General features: G+C 39.3%; 1 protein-coding gene across 1 annotated transcript in view; it reads left to right on the top strand.

Annotated features, from left to right (window-relative positions):
* The window catches only part of plcl1 (phospholipase C like 1), an 86,015-nt gene extending 81,497 nt beyond the window's left edge, over positions 1 to 4,518 (top strand). Inside the window, exon 12 of the mRNA XM_055166023.1 lies at positions 159 to 4,518. Coding sequence (XP_055021998.1) covers positions 159 to 359 — 201 coding nt within the window. The 3' untranslated portion in view covers positions 360 to 4,518. The remainder of the gene's footprint in view (positions 1 to 158) is intronic.
* Positions 4,519 to 15,235: the final 10,717 nt, after the last annotated feature.

Here is a 15,235-nt window from a genome sequence, read left to right as displayed (position 1 = left end):
ACCAATAAGCACTGAATACCATGGATGATGGAATTTCAACATTCGGGATTGTAGCGTCCCAGAGTTCTGTAAAAAAAAAAAAAAAATGTCCTTGTATGGTTAATTGTCTGTTATAGTTATGTACTATATACTTTTTATCTCCTGTGTGCTTTGGGTAGGGCCAGTGTGATCTGCTGCGTGGGGCAAAGATGGACTCTCTCGACGCCCTGAGGCAGCTGGCTCTGGCCTGTGAAGCCTGTGGACTGACCTCCTCCTCTTCATCATCAAACTCCTCCTCCTTCTCCACCGCAGAGCTCCACTACTCCTCCCACCCACAGTCCGGGCGCAGGGGCAGTTCCTACGGCAATGGGCGCATCTGACGCACCTCCCTCGCCAAAACACAGTACTCATTATTGAAGACAAAAAGATAAAGATTTGGCGGCAAGAAGATCCCTTAATCTGTAATAAAAGTCTAGACTGAACCAGCCCAGAAAGCCTTAAGGTGTGGGGAAGAGGTATGGAGTTGCTACGAAACAGAATGTAATTAAGAAAAATGTCAGATTTTAAGAACACTCAGATGTATTTTGACAGTCCCAAAGAAACATGTGTCTTGACATTTTAAAGCAATGGGTGGATTCCTGTGTCAGAGATAGCTGAGTCATTTTTTAAATTGTATGGGCGGTTTACCCAGGGGACCTCGCCATCCCATGCTTCACTGTGGGGAAAAAAACTGCAAATGTCAAAAAGCAAAGGAAAGTTCATCCAAAGTTTGATCCAAGTCTAATAACATTAAATATCATATCAAAACTTTTCTTTTTGAATGAAAGCAGATGGAATAGCCAGAGAAGAACGTCATCATGTGTTGACAGTTGTACATTGGATCTTGACAGTTTTGTTCATTGAGCCATTGCACAGTTGACAAACTGCTGACAAAACCTCTGATTAGGCAGATGTTGGTGATGGCGATACACACAAATCTTATCAAAGCTCTATTTATGAAAAGACTTGGGAGTATTTCATAAAATTTTGGTAGTTTTTGTTGGCCAGGAAGTCAGTGTAAAACCTGCTGGAAATTATTATAGTATAGTCAGATCTCGAGGTATAAGGATTGTCCAATAACTGGAATTTCGCAGTTTGATTCCCACTCTTTTTGAGTTTGTTTTGAGTCCTTCAGCAAAACACCTCACCCACTATGACTTGATCTGTTACTGTGGTTGTGAGTTTGACTGTGGACGAAGATGCTTCAAGTGCAAAATTGCAGCAATAGTCAGGAGAAGCTTTCTGCAATGTGACTGAAAAGTGAATGTATAATTGTACAGCATTATTATTATTAAAAATAATATCTCTAAATTATCTTAAAACACACCACCAGAAATAACCCTTTGCTCTATTACTGGATAATTTCTGAATCACATCTCTTCACTTGTTGGGCACAGTACTATACAGTTTCCATTGTTTAGAGTCAGAGTTAAACCAATGGATGGACAGGCACCTACCCATGGGTCTTATGGGTGACTTTGTTAACCTGAGGACAAGTCAGGGATAGCCGAAACTTGAGTACTGTAAACGAGAGAGTAACTCGAGAAGTACTAACAGATACTGCGGTACTACACTATTTGTTGTAGTACACAGTGAGTATCAAATTAACCTGCTAACTATACCTTTACAAGTGGGCTAAAGGATGCTAGCAGCCCTTACACTGGGATTGTTTGTGTCCACCGATGAAACTTTGATGAAGTACACTGTATTGATGTAGCAATAATAGTGTTAAGAAAGTTAATGAGGCAACACGTTACAGTAATGAATAATTTTATATTTTTTTTTGTGTGAAAATGTCTGAAAATGATGTCCAGATGGTGCTACTGACCACAGCTTGTTGTTGAGCTTTACTAGTCAGTACCCATTGCTCTATTTCTTCTTCTTCTAGGCCTTTTGAGTGTTGATGTGTGTTTTGTTAAATGGCTACAAGGAATACACATGCTTTTGTACCATTGCAATGCTGCTTTACTCAAACCAAACCGGGCAAAACTAAGCTATCGTGATGAAAAATACCTCCTTAAATATAATGTTTTTGAACAAGGTGTTTTACTAATGAGTTTGTGACATAAGCTCAAAGGTTTTAACTACAATCCCTATTCTAAATTAGTATAGGCACTCTAAAATGTGTATTAAAACAAAACACACACAAGTGCAATTGCTGAATAATAATATTAAAGGTGTACAATGTAATTTTTTGGGTGGAGTCTCCACCTTGTTCCCACAGTATGGTATGGTAGTATGGCATTATACTACTCACAGCATGTTTTTCAATTTGTTTTTTAGCAATAAAAACACAAATTGAAACAATGCAGCAACAACAATGTTTAATGCCATATTGTGGAACATTCTAGGCAAAGCAATAACTTTCTACTAATCCCATCAAACTTTAAATTGGCTATTATTTCTAAGGAAAGTACTTATACTTATACTTATATGAACACATTGATATTGATATGCGAGTTTGCATTTTTGTGTGTTTTAAAAGTGTCACTTTTCATTCAGGATTTGATTTGTACAAAATGATTCTTTTTAGTTTGCAGTCAGTGCAAGGAACGAAACCGCTGATTTTAGAAGAACAAAGACAGGATGAATGTTTCTGAGCCCTTTAAGAATATGTGAGGGTGGAACATCCTAGAAAAACAACTGCAGGTAATTTATCATCCACTTAAAGCTTACCACTCCTAATAAGAAGTCAGCTCCTGTTTGGTACTTTCATTTTTAAACTTGAGATAGACTTGACCCTATTCCATATTTCACACTGATCTACATTCCTTTAACCTACATATTCACTTCTTTTTTGGAGGTTTTTATAGATGCTCAGAGCTGACCTAATATTATGCAAGTTTTACTAGCATTTTGTCTAAGAAAACCCCTTTGAAATTGTGCGATAGCTGTAGTTGGTTCCGGTTGCTGATTGGCTGGGTACACCTGCGGGCCTTTATAATTGGCGGTGAGCAATAGACTGGCAACACCTGCTGCTTTAGTCTATTAATAACACAGGGACTCGATGCTGTTGTCTGTCATGATACCACGCTGCCCTATTTCCTGCTCCACTGATCCAAACCAGTCCCTCCTCCTATCTATCTCTTACATATTGCCAAACATTTAAATTCACCCTTTTAAATGCAGTAGCTTCAAACAGAAAAACTCCTCTGCCACCAAGAGGCACTCATGGTTACTCTGGACAGATCTTGTTTACCTGTCTGGTGAGATACTATCCATCAATGTTGCATTAGCTTCAGTATTAGCTTTCGGCTGTTCTGCTTTACAAGTTCGTTTCAGCTAGGTCAAAGAGCAACAGGGGTTACTGCGTTTGAGGGGTCCCATTTCAGTACTTTGAACAATGAGGTGCAGGTATTATTTTTAATACTAAATTTGTAAACAGCTTTAGTCTTTATACAAAAACTGACAATTGCAGTATGTTCAAATAGCTCAAAGGTACACTGTGTAACATTTCTAGCAGAGTGTCCACCACCTGCTTGTCTCTATAGAAATGTTATTGCTTTGTCTAGAATGTTCCACAGTATAGCTTAATCCCATCTATTGTGAGGAAGACGAGCAGGTTACACCACTACGTTACATTACATTTCAGATCTATGGAAAGGTGCCCTTATTCACAGAAGGAATTATTGTATTTCTGAGCACTAGAAACAACCATAATGGATAAATATTAGATGAATATGTTTAATGTCATACCATGGAACATTTCAGGCAACGCAATAACAGCAGAAAAGTTGCACAGTGCACCTTTAACTCCAGAGCCATATTTTTTGTCATAGATACATTCACATAGATTCATACCTGCATACATAGGTCAGTTGAATGTTATTATTATCTGTTCTGTTACCTTTTCAAACTCAGGCAAAGGTGCACAGTGATTTGATGAATTTCAGCAGCCACAATATGTCTTATTAAATATATACAATAATAATCATACCAAACAGCCATCCAAATGTAAGCACCACTCTTCAGTATTCAGAAGTACTTTCTTACTGCAGTTTACTCTGGCTTCTTGTGTATTGATTGCTTTATTGGTACTAAGAACAAATTTCAACTGGGACTTTCTGTTCATTTTGTTCACTTGTCTTAAGCTCAAGTCTGTGCTCTGCGTGCGTGTGATACTACCTAATATATTTCAGGACCTGTAGTAACTTAAAAACCCTGCAGTTTTCTTGGTACCTGTCATAGTGGTGTGAACACAGATCACTTATGTAAAGGTATTTGGGTTTTGCTATATTAATTGTGGCATCTAGAGTGTCCTTAAATCAGTGTTGTTCTCTCAACTGTTCTTATGGTCATTGTATGTTTTTGTAAAATATAAAAAAAACCCAAAAGAAACAAAAAATATTTATTTAAGTGTGTTTTAAAAAGCATAAATATTATAATAAATTAAATAGACATTGCTTTTATTTTGAAAAGCTATTGTGTTTTTCTATCTGACAAATAATCAAATAACAAGAGTATGTTTCCCAGACTAAATAAAATGATTTTTCCGCACCACATCCTCCATTGTTTTCGTCTTGTATGCTTTAATTTTGGTTTGTTTGTTTATTGGACTGAAAACCAGAAAAAGTCAACAGTAGATCTAGAAGAAAATGAATTACTTTTGTGCATTTGAAATAACAGTTTAAGTCTTTTGCTCCTTGGAGAGTCTCTCCTTGAAGATATTTGATCTTAATTATATTTATTTAGCTACCTAAGCATTTCAAAGTAGAAGCACATAGACTTCTACGGGGCACTGGCTGGATCTTATGTCCTTGATGTAAGTACACATAGAGGAGAGGCTCTTGACTGCACTACCAGTTGTAATTACATCTATCCATACTAATGGCCACGACATGGCCTGCTTTCAAAAGCTGCTCTGTGCTTGCTGTTATACTCCATGGACACAAGGTGGCGCCATATATCAAGCTGTTCTCTCAAAAAAAGTGAGTCCATAAATAAGAGGCTAAGTGGGTCATGGCAGAGAACATAATTTATAAAATGCACCAAGCTTGTAATATTTTCAAGTACACAAATGTCAACAACAATCAATTTTATCCTTATCACCCTTTATAAAAAATGTAGCCTATGTTACATATTATTAAGTTCAGGCATTAAAACAAATAGACATAGCTTTCATTTAGGATAATAGGTTCACATACACTGAATAAAATAAACATATTAATTTACTTTTTTTTCCCCCTCCAAAAGCTTTGTTTGACAGGACAACCAAGTGGAAGAGAGTGGGTAGAGACATTCAGGAAATGGTCAAGGCAGGAAAGTGAAGAGGAAAATAGTGGTGGCATAATTTCAGTGGCAAAATTTGAAATGAGCACAAACTTGACGCGTCTCTTCTGCCTGTAATGTCACCTACGCCATATACAGATCACATTAATTATGTCTCCTCATTGCGATGGAGCGCCATGACATGCCCCACCCCTCCCTGCCTCGTCCTGGTCCCGGAGGAGGTGTTGGCAGCAGATGGGACGTGATGGAAGTGTGTGGTAGCGTGGGTCGACATGACAACCCGTCAGAGCCTAATGCAGAGCAACATCTGGACGTGGTTGGACTCGCCGCTTCTTCAGGCCTGTAGCCCCGGGCCCCACGCCACCCTGAGGGACGTCCACGCAGGGCCAGAGCCACGCCACGGGACACGCAGCGGCGCTAATGGGACACGTACGGCTCCAGTCACTTCCACAGACGATGACAGTGAATCCATCTAACTGAACTTAGATGGATTCATATCATTATTGTAGCCCTGTGTGATTTGTCCTCTACAGTTAAGTAATTGTAGGTCTGATATTAGTGAAAGAAGTGTTGAGAGTGCATCCACATTTGCACACCATATCAAAACTGGGACTAAACTAATCCTGGACTAGATCAGGACAAAACCAAATCTGCATCAGGACGAAACTTGGATCAAACCAGAGCTAAAGCTGGTGAAAGTGTAATATTTTTGGCATATGTTCCAAAGAGAACAATTAGGCCAACATACCTCATAACAATAAGGTATTAGGCTTGACTCCCAAACAGGACTGGACTTAAGTGTGGAGTTTGCAGACTCCTCAGGCCTGGAAGGATTTCATGATTTTCTCTATCAAAGGACATAGCTATTGCCACCAAGGACCAGTGTCTTTGTGGAAGGACTGGGCAAGAGATCAAACTTTAATTGAAATCGATTTCTACTTGTCAATGATCAGTTTGGAACTTTCTAATTCAAGAGGCTCACAGCCAATCTCAGCAAAAGCATAAGGTTAAGAGCAGAGTGTAGACATTGGAGTAAAGATATTTAACTATTTAACAACAAAGTTTTGTTATGTTCATGTTAAAGAAATTTATATTGAAATCTAGTTATATTAGTAATCTATTAATATACCAAATAAAGTAGAATAAATATCTGAAGAAATAAAAAAATAAAATGAAATAAAAATCATGTTAGATTAATATGAGGAGAAAAAGGATTGTGATTAGTTTTTTGGCATATTGCCCACTTTGCAGAAGCTCTCTCTGGACAACTAGATAATAGACAATTTCTTGAGTACACTGCAGCTAAAAACTTAACTGAACAAGAATGAAATGATATCAGTGTGGGATGGGGGTGTTTCTATAGCTCTTAAATTTTCTTTGGCACCTTCATAACCACTTTCCACTTTGTATTTATCACGGTAAACAGCTGTGACAATGCCACAAATAGACCATCACAAGGTGTCCTCAGTAAGTGGGTGGTGCAGACATGACGAAAGCTCACACAGCGGGATAATATAGGGCCCGTTAAAACCGTTTGCGCTATTGAGGCACTGTGCTATTAGCGCTTCATGTTAGTCTAGAGCATCCAAGAAGCAAGTGCTCCTCTTCCATTTTAATGACAGCCCTCACCCAGAGGTAATTTCACTGTGATTAAGGCGAGAGGAAAAAAATCATCTCTTAAAAGTCTCTAAATTGCATCTTATTTATCTGCAGACAATGGCCCTGCATGTTTCTGCCTCTCCTGCTGAACAATTATACTTGAGACATTATCTGGTCCATCGTTATATGGGTATTAAAATGGCACCCAGGAGCTAACACAGAGTGTAGCTTTGATGGAAAAGTTTAAATAAGCAAGATTAGTTTTTGTTGACGTAAGGACATTACATTTATTTATATTTCTTAAACTGGGATTAAAGTCTATTCTACTTGAAAGGTTTTAACTTTAAAGCTATACTTCAATGACCAAAATAATTGGTGAATAGTTCTGACCATAGCCTAAGCTGTGTTGTGGGTGTGCTTGGTGGCAGACTCAGTATCACTCAAAGTGTGTTTTTAAAGGGAAAAGAAAACATACTAACTTTCCCATTGCCCCTTTGGGTTGATACTTGTAAGTATGAGTGCCATGGCAAAAGTAACAGCAACAAAGCCAGAAGTAATTTCTAATGAGTTGTACAATAAGGCCTGTTACTTCACATGGATTGGCGTAACTGAGTTCCCACCCTAGTGTTAGTTCTGGGTGAATGTCTGGCAGTTGCCATTCTGTGGACCCACAACCACCAGGAGGAACCCAGAGGGGCAGGTGTAGAGAGATCCAGGCTTTGATTAAAGGCCAAGACCTTGATGACGGTTACTGTGGGTTATTGACTACACTCCAACACTTTAAGAATGGTTCTACTCCTCTTTGGAGGTGGTACTCCGACCTGGGACTCCATCATGCTGCTGGTGAACTTCAGCACCCCCCTGGGCAGTGATAGTGATACCTGGTGTGATGTGATCATGTGCACAGGCCCAAGGGTGTCCATCAATGCACCTGGCACCAGGAAACCCTGGGTTGGCGGTCAGTGACTGACTTGTTGTTTAGCAGATGATGTTTGAACCAGCTGATGGTTTCATCAGATCAGAATCTGCAACATGAACTAGTACGGTTTGCAGCAGTGTGAAGTGACTGGGAAAGTCAGCACCTCCATATCCGAAGCCATGGTTCTCGGCCGGAAAAGGGTGGCTTGTTCTCTCCAGGTGGGTACCTTGGAGTCTTGTTCACGAGTGAGGGAAGAACAGAGAGTGGGATTGCTAGGCAGATCGGTGCAGTGATGCTTTCGCTGCACGAGACTGTTGTGGTGAAGTGGGAGGCAAAGTTCTTAAATCTACATCCCTACTTTCACCTGGTCATGAGCATAATAATGACTGAAAGGGCAAGATCCCATTTACACCCATACAGGGTGCATATGGGATCTGGGCTCTGGGCATGTCTCACTGAGAAGAGGCCCTGGGAAAGACCCAGAACATGCTGGAGGATCTGTGTCTCAACTGGCCTGGGAACACCTTTGGACCCCCAGATGAGCTGAAGAAAGTGTCTGGGGTGCCAGAAACGACTTGATGTTTTTCACAAATTTTGCCACAGTATCCAGGTCAAATGGAACTTTGTCCAGCATTTATACTGTTCCACTCCAAAGTAGGTTTACTTTTTATACTGAGGAATAATCTCTAAAAATTTCAGATTAAACATACAGGTTATATTGTAATAATTATTTATGAGCAATGTCCCAAAAGGTCACATGTTATTTTGTTTCCTCAAAACTTAGTAACTTCTCCAAACTACAAAGTTTTACATCCTCATGTATTGTTGCAAAAATAACTCTGATGTCTTCAGTGTTGAACCTTTGAACAACTTTTACAATGGAGTAGACATAAAATAAAGTAAAGCATTGAGGCAAGCGACATGATTACTTCTTAAATGCAAAAAAAAATACCCCTTAGCAGCTACCAGGAAGCTGCTCGGATGTGCTCTAATCTCCAAAAATATATCGGTTTCACAATGTCAAGAAGTAAAGAAATGGGGCCTCATCAAGACAACTTGTCTCTTTTAAATCATTTCCTTTGTGTGGCGATAATTACACTGGCCTTGGTGTTCCTAAAGAGTCCCACCCTCCTGCCTAAGCAATCAAACGCCATCTTCACACATTGTATTATAATCACAGATCTGCTGCTAGCTCAGGTTTAAATTTACCTGTCTTCTGAGCTTTTCCTTCTACTTTTCATTTAGGCTGATTGCAGTCATGAATCAACAGTAAGTCACCAAGTTTATGACACTTTAGATTTACATACTGCCATTTACTTGCTCCAAACTCCTCAAACACACTGAAAACCACAAGGCCTCCTCTCGAAGCTAATGTTGCTAATGTTAATAGCCTGCGCTGCTTGCTAATTGGTTGCTAAACGCTGTGAGCCGTGTTCCCACTGTGTTTTTAATGAACAGGTAGCGCACCATGATTACAGCAATCTCGACCCAACGCCCCGCTGCTACAGACTGTCTTCTTCACTGTCCCCACAAGCCAAATGGACAAAGGCAATTTGAGAGGCTTCTAGGCTCTGCAGGATACAAGGTAAATTAGAGATGAGAGGGACCAGGCTGCAGAGACAACAAAAGAAAATGAGCAGGGGAAAAATGATTGCTAGTTTATGAAGTGCTGAAGAGCTGGAATCATTTCATAGCACATGGTAGAGAGTGAACAGTAGGTGATAGGCTCCTGAGCAAACTTGTGCGGAAATGAAGCTTCCCAGATCCAAATGTCTTTTGTCTTGTTGTGTTTTCTATGATTTATCCTCACCATAAGTACAACATAGCTTTGTAAAGTGGCTTAAATAGTAACTTTGCTTCTCATGCCAGGATGAAGAATCACCTAGGCCTTTTATTTTACCCATCTTTGAATACTACTGGGGCTAAATGTGAGGCAAAGCACATGCAGTGGTCTCTATCAGCGTATTATTCCACTTAAAAGTAACTTGGATCACAGAGCCCCTCTTCTCCATCTGCTCCTCCTTGTCTGTCCCGGGGCAGAAGCTGATGCGTTTCGACAGCCACCTCTCTCTTACACAATAAGTCAAAACAAAGCCAGCTCTTGTTCGCCCATGTATAAGTTTGACTGGGTGGCAAACCTCAACGCTGTATACATATTTGTCCAAACATAATCCTACCATCTACAAAAAGGGGGTGGTGGTGGTGGTGCCCCGGCCAGATGCCCCTAGTAAATAAGCTATAGTTCTAAAGGGGCGCCATGGGTAGTCCTGACTTACCTGTCCCAAAGGACGCAATCAAGATGTCCCAGGGTAGTTCCTCATGTACGGGACAGGGGGGCAGGAGAGGGTCTGGTCAGCGTGACATAGACAGAGCTGCAGGCTTTAATTCATTAAACCAACCTTCTAATATAAACAGTCATTCATTTCATGCTTGACAGTGGGCCGTCTGGACAATGTGAAGCACCCCAATAGAGCTGCTATAAGCTGCGTGTATGTATGGAGCCAGGCTGTTTGTATGCATGTCTAGTATTGAGAGACCCAGTCCCACGCAGGTATACAGTGAAGCTAACCAGAAACACACACCAAACCTTGACACGGTTCACAGAAAATGCATATATTATTTTAAAATTAGCCAAATGCCAAAAATCCAGTTAGCGGGTGAAATTGTATTCGCTGTATGTAGAAGAATGGCAGGACATTTGGAAGTTGATGGTGTGTCAGAGATATTTGACAGTGATGTACAACTCTAGGCCAAAGAAAACATAGCATTGAATGAGTATATAGTGTGTACTGTTAAAATGACTGATAGTGTTAATTTAAGGTCTAATAATCAATCACGTGTCTCCATAGAAGCGTGACAATTTTAAAACGTTTGTGGAATAAATTTGGAACAATAGCATGGAAAATATCTGTGCCACACACTACGTTTGAATTTCACAAAAAAAAAAAAAAAAAAATCTAAATAAATAAATAAATAAAACCGACAAAGACAAGGCTACCCACTCTCCCGCTGAGCCAAATTGTTAAGATCAGACCCCCTGATGCTACCTCTTAGCTCAATGTCCCTTTTGATTTTTTTCTGTCAGAAAAGATGCCACCCTCAAAAGAACAGCAAACAAAGTCTAAAGCAAGGGGAGATTTGAAGAAGCACACACAAGCACACAAAGTACTTTTATTTTTTAAAATAAACTAGAACTAATTCATTTTAAATGGTTTGCAGTGACTATTTTTTACTAAAATATATGACAAAATATCAGGTACACACCCTTTAATAACTGCAAAAAGTCCAAATCTATTTAACTTAGTTCACAATGGATAAAAATCAAATCTTATATTGTAAAATATGACATTATTGACTGACTTTTATTATTGAAACAAATTGCATTACAGCTCATACAGTTCTTCTTATAGTTGATTGACAAGTTGGACAGTGGTGTTTCTGGACACTCCAGCTGGCCTAAAGACAGGCTGGCGGTAACAGTCTTTGACACTGATACTAGTCCAAGTGGAATGTGGGTTTTATAGCTGTACAACAAGACACACAAATGCACACTTCTGCTACGCTCTATCCACGCCTATCCAACCAAGCATGCAAGCATCCTCCCTCCCTCACACACCCTACGCACCCAGGTATATCTGTGACCACTAATTGTGTCTGGCCATTGCCGTCCCTATTGGCCAGGGTCATGGGAGCGCTGCGGTCCAAGTGCAGGGTAGCCATTGCGGTAGCCTCTTAATCATAGTTTCTCAGAGTAATAACAGGTCTTCGTATAAGCTATCATCTTTTTTCTCCTCAAAACCATGCAGCTCAGTGGATGTAATGAAGCAGGCATTCCAGCACAGGGAACAACAAGCAACAGCTCCCACAGTCTCTCAGCGCACCGGCAATTAATGTGGTCTGCCCGACAACCTCCGGGAAGCAGACAGCCAACTTTTGACCAATGTCTGCGAAGGGAAAAATGTCCCGCAGTGTCACATGTTTAAAGTGGAGACATTTGGAGACATGACAGAGGATAACAGCATGTGATGGGGAATAGTTTGGGCGTTAGTCATAGTACATACAATTTGTTGCTTAGTTAACATTGTGTCATGATCTGTATTCAGAGGCGGATGAAGTAATCCAAATCTCCATTTAAGTACTGTTTTAATGTAGTTAGTTCAAGTATTAAAACTACTCATTGTGAAAGCACCTGTGCGGCTATCACTGCTGCAGCTACTACAGATACCTTCCATGATGACGATAACTGAATTATACTTCATTTATTTTAATACAGATTTAGTCAAAAGTGAATTCCATTAAGATTGCTTTTAAGTTTGGCTCATTTCAGTTCTGCTTTTCAAATCATTTTATTTTTGTTGATTAAAATACTCATACATAAAAAGTATACACTCATTTATACAGTTAAACTTAAAATAATATTAAATCTTTACAGCAAAACACAAACAAATACTAAATTCAAACTGAACAAATTCTATAATATGTGATTCAGACTTTGTAAGTACTAAGTAAATGACCTTAAATGCCCAAGTGCTAGTTTTATTAATTAAGTACTTACTAAGCCTGAATCATTCTTAATAAACTCTTTGTTCATGATAAATTAAATCTCTTGTGCTTTATTAAGCCTACATAAGGAAGTGTCAAAGGTGAGGGAAGTCTTGGAGCCCCTACTTAGACTGCTGCCGTTACCTGGCCCCAGATAACTAGAAGAAATTGGATGGATAAGTGCATATTATAAAGTTTTACCATTTACAATTATTACTAAAGACAATCAAAATAAATAAATAAATTAATAAAACAAGTTAAAAATCATTCTTTCAGCACAGATGATTCTTCTTTTTCATTAGTTCTTTAGCTGAACACCTCCCCTGTTTGTATTTTGTGAGAGTATGAGTTGATTAACACAGTGATCTGCCTGACAGACCACTCCAGCATCACCTCCCTCTAAAGATCTCCCCTCCGTGAACTGTTGACATCAATTAGCCTCCTGCAGCCTTTATTAGCATTTGTGGTGGAATCGGAGCAGCCTGTCTGTGCGTCTTTGAGGAGTTATAGTGAGGGGAAGAGAGGAGGGAGCGGGAGAGAGGAGGGAGGGGTCGACCACTAAGTGCCCAACTTCAGATCTCTGATGGGGGTCACGGGGTCGTCTCTCTGCCTCACCCTGATGACTTGTGACACCAAACAGCCAAACAAAACCTCTCTCTCACACAGACACACACACGTACGCATGCACGCACTGCAGATTAGACATTCACTGAAACAATTGACTCGGACATGGATGTATAAGATGTGCTGCCCTAAATAACAAGAGATGAGATGTGATGTAATTGAAAGTATGTTGTACAAAGCAGAACTTAGGAAAAAGAAATAATGACGGTATATTTTGGAAAGACATTTATATAATCTGGCATGCAATACAACCAAGATCGCTGTTAGTCCGTTTCTATCTCGCAACCTTGAGGGATTTATAAATGTATTTGTATGTATAATGTTTTTTGCCATTTTTTGTCTCCACAGCAACAGTAAGGCCATCAGCTCCCTCAAACACTCCATCTCAATAGAAAAAAAGTCTTAGCTTCTCATTCATTTTGTCTTGTGTTCTGGTTTGTTAGTATCTCTGGTTGAAAGATATCTGGTCACATTTGTAGGCTAATTTGTGAGATGCTCAGAGTCGAACACAATAGATGATGTGGTCCCTGCGCCTCATACACTTTAAAGGAGAAGTGGCACTTGTAATACGCCTAGTTTTGTGGATTTTGCAATTGTATTGGATTGAGTATTAACACTTGATTATACTTGATTGAATATTGACATTTCAGTATTAGTACTAGGAGCATTAGTGGCAGTGTAAATAGCCATGCACATTTTTAGCCAAACATTCAAAGTAGATTACTGGCAGAACAGTTTAAAAGTCACTCAAACAGCACTTCTTAAAGCACTCCCAAGCAATTATTAGACCAACATCTAACTCGCGCTTGATGTTTACTGGAAGAGCAGTCTTTAATCATATGGCTAAATTAGCAGTCATTTGGGCTTCAGTGGTCTCAATTTACTCCTTGGTTGAGTCTAGCAGTGTACCAGTCTGAGACATGCTGCAATTAAAAAAAAGTAATGTAATCATGTAAAATGCATGTTTTTACCATTATGTTTTGTGGATGTCTGGGAGTTCTTTGCAAACAAAATGTGACTTGGAAAATAATCAAGATGAGAGAAGAGTTTCTGAAAACCTAACATCTAACTTAAATTATGTATTGTGATTAATGACTGTATATATTATAATGCAACCTCACTAATAAGAAAACATTCTTTCATTGCATCTGTTTTGTGTATAATATGGGTAGTAAGTAAATCTAATCAATTAGTAAACCTCTATTAAATGCTTCAGCATTTTCCAAATACAAGTTAATTTAAAATATTAGCAACATTTAACCAGGAAGGCAATCTTTGTCAAACAGAATCAGAGCACCCAGAGGAAAGCTACACAGGCACAGGGAGAACATGCAAACTCCACACAAAATCGAACCCAGGACCATGCCTCCCACTAAGACTAAGTTGTTGGTGGGCTTTACATTACTGCAAATTCTACCTATAGCATATATTTTTCTCTGTCCATGCCTAGACTGTCTCTAGGTTGTTTACCTTGTCTTTAGGGCTCTTTATTGGTAAATAGGGTGGCCTCCTCACTCTCCCCTCCCTTTTCACCCAGGTCTCTGTGTGTGGAGTCTAAGTGCTGCTGATATGTCAGTGTAACTATAGCGCTCCGTGTTTAGGCTATTAGAGCAGTCTATTTACAATCTGGAGTTTCCTATTGATTATGTCTGCCTTCCCTGTGTGTTTACGTGGCCAAATAAATAACACATGTCGCTGCTCTGACTCGACAGCTTTTTTCTTCCATTTTCCCCTCACTCCGTTTTTTTTTCTCTTTTTTAAACTGTCACTGTATTTCAACTACTTTTCTCTTTGATGAGTTTCTCACAACTTGCTCTTAAAGTGGTTTATAGTTTGGTTTTAAGCCTTGGTTTGAAAATTGAGACACCAAAACTACAAATGAGAAGTTTCTTTGGGCACCCCTTGGCAACAGAAATAACTAAAAAATGAAAGTATCGTATGAGCATTATAGGTTCTATGTATCGATGTCTGTCCTCATGTGATGCATGCCAAGAGACACTTACAATGGCGGCCACAAACCAAAAGTACTCGCAGATTCAAAAGCTATCACACAGATGGACAGTGATATTTGTGTTTTCCCCCTGTGTTGTAACAAAAGTTGTGCACAAAGCTTGGGACACAGGGACTGTATGTTTCTGCACATGTTAACTACACTAAGCCTTGTTTTGACTTTTCCCTAGTCTTAAATCGAATGTAATAATGATTTGAAATCTGCTGAATATATCCATAGTCCAAACCTGATCAAAGCATCAGTCAATTTTACACTTTTTTTTAATACCAAAGAGTTTCTTTTTCTATTTGTAT

This window comes from Boleophthalmus pectinirostris, unplaced genomic scaffold (assembly GCF_026225935.1).
Source record: "Boleophthalmus pectinirostris isolate CB_2022bp ecotype Guang Dong unplaced genomic scaffold, ASM2622593v1 HiC_scaffold_1, whole genome shotgun sequence".
Taxonomy (NCBI): domain Eukaryota; kingdom Metazoa; phylum Chordata; class Actinopteri; order Gobiiformes; family Gobiidae; genus Boleophthalmus; species Boleophthalmus pectinirostris.
This window is presented reverse-complemented; position numbering and strand designations above follow the sequence as displayed.